The 10,382-nt window shown below is 45.5% G+C and overlaps 1 protein-coding gene and 1 pseudogene across 1 annotated transcript in view; both read left to right on the top strand.

Annotated features, from left to right (window-relative positions):
• The window catches only part of MUC21 (mucin 21, cell surface associated), a 34,931-nt gene extending 32,186 nt beyond the window's left edge, over nt 1–2,745 (top strand). Inside the window, exons 5-6 of the mRNA XM_010857286.1 lie at nt 1,588–2,167; nt 2,525–2,745. Coding sequence (XP_010855588.1) covers nt 1,588–2,167; nt 2,525–2,713 — 769 coding nt within the window. The 3' untranslated portion in view covers nt 2,714–2,745. The remainder of the gene's footprint in view (nt 1–1,587; nt 2,168–2,524) is intronic.
• A 6,953-nt stretch (nt 2,746–9,698) lies between these two features.
• The window catches only part of LOC105001122, a 1,268-nt pseudogene continuing 584 nt past the window's right edge, over nt 9,699–10,382 (top strand).

Raw genomic sequence — 10,382 nt, 5'->3', positions numbered from 1 at the left:
CTTCAGTAGTTGTGGCTTGAGGGCTCTGGAGTACACAGGCTTCAGTAGTTGCAGTACATGGGTTTAGTTGTGGGAAGTGGGCTTAGTTGCCCTGTGGCACCTGGAATCCTTCCACACCAGGGATCAAACCTGTGCCCCTGCTTTGGCAGGAACACTCTCAACCACTGGACCACAAGGAAGTCCTCATCTCAGTTTCTTATTTAGTTTTATTCATGATTCTGATCTTAACTTCAATTTGTACTCCATTGCAAACTTCAGCAGGGAGCGGGGCTTTCCCCAAATAGAACTAAATTCTAATCATATATTATATAGCTCAGTACGTAAAGCATCTACCTGCAATGCAGGAGACCTGGGTTCAATCCCTGGGTTGGGAAGTTCCCCTGGAGAAGGAAATGGCAACCCACTCCAGTATGCTTGCTGGAGAATCCCATGGACAGAGGAGCCTGGCAGGCTACAGTTCATGGGATCCCAAGAGTCAGACACAACTTAGCGCTTTCTTTCTTCCTTTCTAATCCTATGTTAGTTCAAATAAGCCCGAGGGGAAAATACACCTGTGTGGGGTGAGGTGATAGGCACTCAGGTCCGAGTTAGTAGTAAAATGAACCAGAAATGAGATAAATTTCATGTGGGGAGCCTGAGTGTCTTTGTCCTTCAGGGTAGTGAGAGGCAAAAACAGGCACAAACTTAACTCCACCTGAGCCTTCAGGAAGGTGGAAATGCTTCCCTGTACCTGTAGATTTTGATTTGCAGACCTTAATCCTGGGAGAGCTTTTATATTTCAGCTACATATAACTTGTTCTTTTTCAATCTTTGCCTTGTGCTCAGGAGCTCCTGGAACTTAAATACATATATAATCACCCAGATACCTAGTCTCATCTCAGATTCTGATTCATTTAGTCTGGAGTGGTTTGCCTAGAAATCTTTATTTTTAACAAGCTTCCCAGATAATTCTGATATAGATGTTTTCTGAATAACACAGAAATATTTTTCAAGAAAGAAGCTATACCAATTTAAAAGTGAATTAGCCAATATATACATTTCACCTGGGTTCTACAATTCCTTTATAATACTTTTTATCTGCGTTAAATATTGTACAGCAGTTGATGGAATAAGCTCATTCTCAGTGAAATTAGTTCATGTAACCCTGGTTTTAGAGGTGGATGTGGAGGATGACTTAGCTTGGTGGTTAAAAATGCAGATTCAATAGCCTCGGTTCAAATTCCTGTTCTACTACTTACTAGCTGTATAAACTTGGGCAAGTGTCAACATTTCTAAGCCTCAGTTTTTTCATCTTAGCTGTTGATAATAATAATATCTATTTCACTGGGCTGTAGTGAAACATTAAATAGAATTATCCAGGTAATGAATTTAACCAGGCATTGAGCAGAAAGTATATATGCTCAATATATGTCATCATTTATAATTATCATTAGGCATAACCTCCAGTAATACTAGCACAGCTGTCAACAATGAATCCAGCCCAGCTTCCAGTGAACCCGATACAGCCACCACTGGATCCAATGCAACCTCCAGAGAGACTAGTATAGCCTTGAACACTGCATCCGGCACGACCCATGGTGGTCCTAGCACAGCCACTAATGCTGGATCCCAAGGGACCTCCAGTGGATCCAGCACCACCTCCAGTACTGAATCCAGTGTGACCTCTGGAGAGTCCAGCACAACCTCTGACACTGGATCTAGCATGACCTCTGAAGAGTCCAGCACAACCTCTGATACTGGATCCAGTGTGACCTCTGGAGAGTCCAGCACAACCTCTGACACTGGATCTAGCATGACCTCTGGAGAGTCCAGCACAACCTCTGATACTGGATCCAGTGGGACCTCTGGAGGGGCCAGCACAACCTCCAGTACTGGATCCAGTGGGACCTCTGGAGGGGCCAGCACAACCTCTGATACTGGGTCCAGCACAGCCTCCAGTGGGACCAGCACGGCCTCCAAAACTGGATCCAGTGCAACCACAGGAGGCTCTGATACATCTTTTCCAACTGGAACACACACAACTTCTAACAAAAGTAGCACAAGTGCTGGAACTCCAGTGGAGGATGTGAAGCCCAGTGGGTCCCTGAAGCCATGGGAAATCTTCCTCATCACTCTGGTCTCAGTTGTAGTGGTCGTGGGATTCTTTGCTGGGCTCTTCTTCTGCGTGGTGAGTGCCTAATACGTAGGAAAGTGCCTGGGGGAAGGAGTAGCAGGAACAGAAGGAAAGGAAGTGTGAATAGTAGGACCATCAAGTTAGGGGTGAGTAGGAAAGAAAGATCAGGAGAAAGGTTCTAAAGAGAAACAGCAAGTTAGAAACAGAGGAACCAATCAATGTGCAGAGGAAACTATTGACTTGTGGGGAAAGGAGGGCAAAAGAAGAAATAAAGACTGTAAAGACTGGTGAAAGAGCTACCATGTGAGGGAGATGGTTTAAAGGGGGAGAAGATTCCAGCAAGAGTCCCTGGTGAAGGCTTGCTGGGGGTAGGGGACCCAATTCTGAAAGGATTCTGCCTTCTTTTTCTAGAGAAACTCCCTGTCCCTGAGAAATGTCCTTGACACAGCTGTCTACCGCCCCCATGGCCCCAACCTCGGCCGGGGCCCTGGAGGGAATCACGGAGCCCATCACAGGCCTGGGCGGAGCCCTGCCAGGTCCTGGAACAGACCCATATCCTCAGTAACCATGGAGATGAGAGAAAGTCACAGTGGGTTCTGAGCGGCTGCTGAAGCCATGGAGCCACATTCCTCAGAGAGAAAGCCAGCCTGGGGGACCAGAGATCTGAGTGTTCTTTCATTCGTCCCCAGGAGCCCCTTCTCAGCTTCATTTGGGTCTCTGCCAGGCTTGAGGAAGACACTTCCTCTTTCTCTCTTGCTTTTACCAGATGTTGGGAAGAGACTCTGTTGGTCTTTAAGCTATGAAATAAACACATGAAATTAAATCACAGAGAGAACTTGTGTGTGCACATGAGTGGGTATCTGCCGCGCTGAATTGAATCTCCCAGTTGTATGAGAGAACCCCATGCCGGAATCCACTTGGCATTCAGAATCTCCATGGTAAAATTTGGACACCTCATTCATATCTGTCCCCTTTTTCTAATCCTTTTTGCCCCAAGCAGGAACCCTATGTCCACAAGACTCTCCCAGACTGACAAAACTGAATTGGGAGGGATGAGAAAGGAGGGCAGCTGCCAGGATCCTACAGGCTCATGGGATTAGGCCTGCGGTTTATAGAGACTGCATTATAGCACATGCAGAACCCAGAGCACGACAGGTAGTGACGCCACCAGTGCCCACCCTGTGGGCAGGGTGGCGTCACTCAAAGTCGCAGTATCCAGGCCATTTACATTTGCTCCTGACTTGGGTTACTTGTCAGAGTAAAGGCGCTAGTTGATACTTTCACTCTGAAAGTGCTGCCTTTGGAAGCAGAGAGAAAGTGCTTCCTGTTTTTATTGAGGGAAAGACTTCCTGACTTTACCAAGAGGCTCATGGCAGGAACATCTGGGGTAAAGCCGAGATTCTCATGAATTCCCCTTCCACAGGGGCTGCGCATACCCCTTTCGATGTCTAGGATAGAAGGCTACCTGATCCTACAGGTCTTGGAAGACAGAGAAGAGCTGTGTTGAAAAAGGCTAGTGGCTCTGAATCCACGAGGCTGTGACAGGGCTTCCACCTGGGACAGAGCCCTCAGGAAAGAACTAGCAGGTTGTTGGTGGATTCACCCCAACTCACAGCAGTGGGAACTGCTCTGCCTTCCACCACTCACTGGGTTTCTCAAGTGTCAGCACACCAGACAGTTGATCCCAGTCAATGAGTCCATGATGAGCCATACGCAGGCCTACCACCACCACCACCACCATCCTCTTACCTAAAGGGACCCAGCAACCAGAAGGAGAATCTGAGTTGAACCCCCTAGAAAGTTGCCTCCCACTGGTGTGAACTGTGGAAAATATAATGTGAAAAATGTGAAAAATAAATGAGATTGGGGAATTATTTAAAGGTAGTCCATTTAAATAATTAAAAATTGCAAAACATGCGTTTTCACATTTAAATTGTAATACACAAATTTAAGGAAGTTGGCTGAGAATACAATTAATTATCTGGAAGATCAAGTGGGAAAAGTAGCTCAATTAGACACAACAAATCAGAGATGAAAATCACCCAGAAAAATAGAAGACACTTAAAGGATTGATTCAGGACTAACACATGAGTGAAAGTGAAAGTGAAGTTGCTAAGTTGTGTCCAACTCTTTGTGACCCTGTGGACTGTAGCCCACCAGGCTCCTCCATCCATGGGATTCTCCAGTCAGGAATACTGGAGTGGGTTGCCATTTAGTGTAAAGTTAAAAACAGAGAAAAAAGGAAGAGATAGACAAGAGGAAGTAAAAGAACAAGAGGGAAGAAAGAATTTAGTTTGCAATTCGAAAGGGCTTATTAATGACTGTAAATATACTAAGCCCCATTCAGTTCATTTCAGTTCAGTCGCTCAGCATTTCCAACTCTTTGAAAACCCATGGACTGCAGCACGCCAGTCTTCCCTGTCCATCACCAACTCCTGGAGTTTACTCAAACTCATGTCCATTGAGTCAATGATGCCAGCCAACCATCTCATCATCTGTCATCCCCTTCTCCTCCCACCTTCAATCTTTCCCAGCATCAGGGGCTTTTCAAATGAGTCAGTTCTTTGCATCAGGTGGACAAACTACTGAAGTTTCAGCTTCAGCATCAGTCCTTCCAATGAATATTCAGGACTGATTTCCTTTAGGATGGACTGGTTGGATCTCCTTGCAGTCCAAGGGACTCTCAAGAGTCTTTTCCAACACCACAGTTCAAAAGCATCAATTTTTCAGCACTCAACTTTCTTTATAGTCCAATTCTCACATTCATACATGACAATGGGAAAAACCATAGCTTTGACTAGATGGACCTTAGGGCTTCCCTGGTGGCTCAGAGGGTAAAGCATCTGCCTGCAATGCAGGAGACCTGGGTTCCATCCCTGGGTCAGGAAGATCCCCTGGAGAAGGAAATGGCAACCCACTCCAGTACTCTTGCCTGGAAAATCCCATGGACAGAGAAGCCTGGTAGACTACAGTCCATGGAATCGCAAAGAGTCAGACACGACTGAGCGACTTCAATTCACTTCACTTCAGATGGACCTTTGTTGGCAAAGTAATGTCTCTGCTTTTTAATATGCTGTCTAGATGGTCATAGCTTTTCTTCCAAGGAGCGAGTGTCTTTTAATTTCATGGCTGTAGTCACCATCTGCAGTGATTTTGGAGCCTAAGAAAATAAAGTCTGTCACTGTTTCCATTGTTTCCCCATCTATTTGCCATGAAGTGATGGCACCAGATGCCATGATCTTAGTTTTCTGAATGTTGAGCTTTAAACCAACTTTTTCACTCTCGTCTCTCACTTTCATCAAGAGGCTCTTTAATTCTTCTTCACTTTCTGCCATAAGGGTGGTGTCATCTGCATATGTGAGGTTATTGATATTTCTCCCGGCAATCTTGATCCCAGCTTGTGCTTCATCCAGCCCGGCATTTCTCATGATGTACTCTGCATATAAGTTAAATAAGCAGGGTGACAATATACAGCCTTGACATACTCCTTTCCCAATTTGGAACCAGTCAGTTCCATGTCCGGTTCTAACTGTTGCTTCTTGACTTGCATATAGATTTCTCAGGAGGCAGATCAGGTGGTCTGGTAGTCCCATCTCCTTAAGAATTTTCCACAGTTTGTGGTGATCCACATAGTCAAAGGCTTTGGCATAGTCAATAAAGCAGAAGTAGATATCTTTCTGGAACTCTCATGCTTTTTTGATGATCCAACAGATGTTGGCCATTTGATCTCTTTTCTAAACCCAGCTTTTCACATACTGTTGAAGCCTGGGTTGGAGAATTTTGAGCATTACTTTGCTAGTGTGTGAGATGAGTACAATTGTGCAGTAGTTTGAACATTCTTTGTCATTGCCTTTCTTTGGGATTGGAATGAAAACTGACCTTTTCCAGTCCTGTGGCCACCACTGAGTTTTCCAAATTTGTTGTCATATTGAGTGCAGCACTTTAACAGCATCATTTTTAGGATTTGCAATAGTTCAACTGGAATTCCATCACATCCACTAGCTTTGTTCATAGTGATGCTTCCTAAGGCCCACTTGACTTTGCAAACTGCATTAATATATCTATTTTAAACAGACAAACTATATGCGATATAAATTATATATCAATAAAGCTGTAAAAATATTATCCAGCAGGCATAACTTCTGACTAAAAATTTTGACTTCCAAAGATAAACAGCAATAGGCACTTCAAAATAGAGGGAAATGAAAGGGAGAGCACCACAGTGAGTAACTCAGCTTGTGGCTAATTCACATAGTTATGCTGTGAACATCTCATTATTCCCAGCAACTGGAGTGTGTACATAGGGTTAAGAAGCATCATGACTCAGCTTTCATCGTGGGATCCACTTACATGAACGAAACACATTTTAACCCAACAAAACCCCAGCTCACCCAGCAGGTTTGACCCAAGCAGAGAGAGGTCTAGGCAGTGGATGGGATTAAGCACTTTTGCACTGCTGGCCTAGCACAATGATCCTTAAATGGAGTCTGTGCATACTCTTGGAGGTATATGAAGGTTTCTAAAGAGTATGCAGGAGTAGAGTGTCTTAACGGGTGGGAATCATCTTCCCAATTTTCAACTTCCATATGGTTTTCTTTCTCTGTGGTCAAAGCATCAGCTAGTTATACTTTTCTAGTTCCCCTTCTACAGCCACCCACCCTTTACCTTCCAGCCCCTATATTATTATGGTGCATTTCCCTGGGTTGCAGAAAATTCCAGGGTGCAGACTTCCCTGGTGGTCCAGTGGTTAAGAATCTGCCTGCCAATGCAGGGGATGCAGGTTTAATTCCTGACTGGTGAACTAAGATGCCACATGTCGCAGAGCAACTAAGCCCAGGTGCCACAAGAAAAGATTCCACACAATGAAATGAAGATTCCATGTGTTGCAAGTAAGGCCCAATGCAGCTAAATAAATAAATGTATTTTTGAAAAGTCTACGAATAATAAATGAAGGAGAAAAGAGAACCCTCCTCCACTGTTGGTGGGAATGTAAATTGGTACAGCCATAATGGAAAACAGTATGGAGGTTCCTTAAAAAATTGAAAAGAGAGTTACAATCCTGCAATTGATCCTGCAATCCCACTCTTGGGCATATATCCAGAGAAAACTCTGATTCAAAATGATACATGAACCCCAATGTTCATAGCAGCACTATTTACAATAGCCAAGACATGGAAGAAAACTTCCAAAAAAGACATGGAAGATATCCACTGACAGATAAATGGATAAAGAAGATGTGGTCTATATATACAATGGACTGTTGCTCAGCCATAAAAAAAAATAAGGAAATAATGCCATTTGCAGCAACATCAATGGATCTAGAGATTATCATAGTCAGTGAAGTTAGTCAGACAGAAAAACACAAATATCATATGATAGCACTTATATGGCTTCCCAGTTGGCTCAGTGGTAAAGAATTTGCCTGCCAATGCTGGAGACCCCGGTATGATCCCTGGATTGGGAAGATCCCCTGGAGAAGGAAATAACAAGCCACCTCAGCATTCTTGCCTGGGATATTCCATGGAGAGAGGAGACTGGTGGGCTGCAGTCCATGGGGTTACAAGAGCTGGACACAACAGAGAGACTAAACCACTATCACCAAGAGTCAGATACCAGACAACTAAAGACCACCCCTATTGCCCAAGCCTGCTGAAATTATTCATACTAGCCAATCCTACGGAGAAGGCAATGGCACCCCACTCCAGTACTCTTGCCTGGAAAAGACAGAGGGGCCTGGTAGGCTGCAGTCCATGGGGTTTCGAAGAGTCAGACACGACTGAGCGACTTCACTTTCACTTTTCACTTTCATGCTTTGGAGAAGGAACTGGCAACTCACTCCAGTGTTCTTGCCTGGAGAATCCCAGGGACGAGGGAGCCTGGTGGGCTGCTGTCTATGGGGTCGCACAGAGTCGGACACGACTGAAGTGACTTAGCAGCAGCAGCCAATCCTAAATATATAGAACCTAAAAAATGACACAAATGAACTTATTTACCAAACAGAAATAGACTCACAGACTTATGGTTACCAAAAAGACAGTTGGGGCAGGGAGATCTATTAGAAGTTTGAGATTAATATATGCACGATACTATATATAAAAAAAGTAAACAACAAAGGGCTTCCTGTATAACACAGGGAACTATATTCAATATCTATAATAATAATATAGTGTAATCTGTAATGGAAAAGAATCTGAAAAAGAATATGTATAACATATATTATATATATATATATGTATTACTGAATCAACTTGCTGTACACTTGAAACTGACACAACATTGTAAATTAACTATATTTCAATTAAAAAAAAAAATCCTCAAGGTGGGAAAACCTTGGAAAAGGATAAACCATTCATTTTTATACCTCTGACTTTTTAATCTAGATCTTCTACAATACATTTGCTGTGCTTTGCTTTGCTTACTGTTGTTAATTTCAAGTTCACTTTGTGTAAAATAAATACCTGGAAAAAAAAGTGAGAGTTTGTGATTTTAGTCAACCAACCAGGTGGATTGTGAAATGTGAGAAATATTCACATCTTTCTCTTTTAGAGGGATACTCTTCTGCCTCTGAGAAACACTTATTATACCCATGATTTTGGCCTGGGTCCACTGTTCTGCAGCCTCAACAATAAACTGAGTCATGGAGGGGCCTGTGGCCTTGGCCATGAAGAAAGCTACAATGTGGCCCATGAATTGAGTCACAGTCATGAAGGTGATTGTGAAAATGAGTCACTGAGGTTTCTACTGAAGAGGCCATGATGAAAACCACAGGCTTGGGGCCACGAACGAAACCACGGAAGAGGACACACCAGTGATAGCCACAGAGCAGATCTTAGTGGAGTCCTTGAAGAGGGCATGGCCATAGATGCTGGGGAGTGGGAGACATTTTAAGGGAGGAAACCTTGATGGAGAAGAGGATAATGGAGGTGAAGACAAAGAACCATGATGAGGGAGTGAGTCATGATGGAAGACCAGAATGCTCCCAGGGAATAGCCATAGGTTATAGCCTGTATCAAGGACAAGAATAAGCAAAGCCTTCCCATGTCTGACAACCAAAGTTACAGTGTTGGAGCAGAGTGTTGTTTCAGAAGAGACTCATAGCTTCATCAGGCTTAGCAGTGATGTCAAGTAAGTATGTTCCCAGGGCTCTCCTCATAACTTAGAATTCTAGGATCAAGGAAGTTGCTTGACTGGGTATTGGGATGGGCACAGTAACAGCTCTTATGGTCACTGCTTCCCCATCTTTCCTCCATTCAGTTCATTTCAGTGCCCTCCAGAGCTTGACTTTGTCTTATTTAAGAAGAGTCTTCCTCCCTTCTTGTGTCTCCTCCAGACGTTGTGTGATGAAGAAGAAAATTACTAGCCACTCTAAAGAGTCGGACACGACTGAGCAACTGAACTGAACTGAAGAAATAGAAGTTTATTAATGCATGTTGTATTTAGATGAAATGGTCGTTTTTTAAACTTTGTTTTGCTATCATTTTGCTTCTGAGTGACTTCTACGATTTTTTTTAAATATACCATCATTTAGTCCTCACAGCAACCCCATGAAGTTCAAATTATAATCCCTATTAAGTAGATGAGAAAAATGTCACTCGGAAAAACAGCTAAGGTGCGGAGCCTTGGGCGGGCGGAGGCCGGGCGGCCCAGGCACTGCCTCGGGACCCGGGACTCAGGGCGCAACCGAGCGGCTGCAGGGGTGGGGCGGGCTAGACGAGTAGCAGGGGACGGGGCGCCGCGGGTTCGAGGCCAGGCGCCGCGCAAGGAGGCCGCGCCATCCCCGGGGGAGCTGCCCGGCGACGAGTTTGCCCCGCAGCTGACATAAGGCTGGAGCCGGCGGGGGCCCTCAGAACCCTCTGGCAACCGGGCCCGGAGTCTTCGGGGAGCAGCTGCTTCCTGGGACGCCCTCCTGGACGTCCCCGCCGAAGGGTAACGGTTCAGAGCCCTGGGCAGAAGGCGCCTCAGGGAGACTCCCGGCGGAGCCCTGCAGGCCGCGGGAGACCACCCTCGGGCCGCGAGCTGGGAGAAAGGGGCTCGGTGGAGACGCGGGCCGGGAACCAAAGGAGCCGGAGCGCGGCGGCGCGGGGCCGGGCCTCCCGCGAGCGGGGCTGGGCAGCGCCTCGGCTGGAGACGGGCTCTGGGACTCTCTTGGTGCGGGAGGGCCTCGGACGACCTGCCCCGCGGGGAGCACCGCTACGGAGTGGCCTAGGGACCTTCCTCCGAAGAGGCCCGGCCGGGACGACGGAGATGAACGGCTTTAGCACCGAGAAGA

This window comes from Bison bison, unplaced genomic scaffold (genome assembly GCF_000754665.1).
Source record: "Bison bison bison isolate TAMUID 2011002044 unplaced genomic scaffold, Bison_UMD1.0 scf7180017854783, whole genome shotgun sequence".
Classification (NCBI taxonomy): Eukaryota; Metazoa; Chordata; class Mammalia; order Artiodactyla; family Bovidae; genus Bison; species Bison bison.
This window is presented reverse-complemented; position numbering and strand designations above follow the sequence as displayed.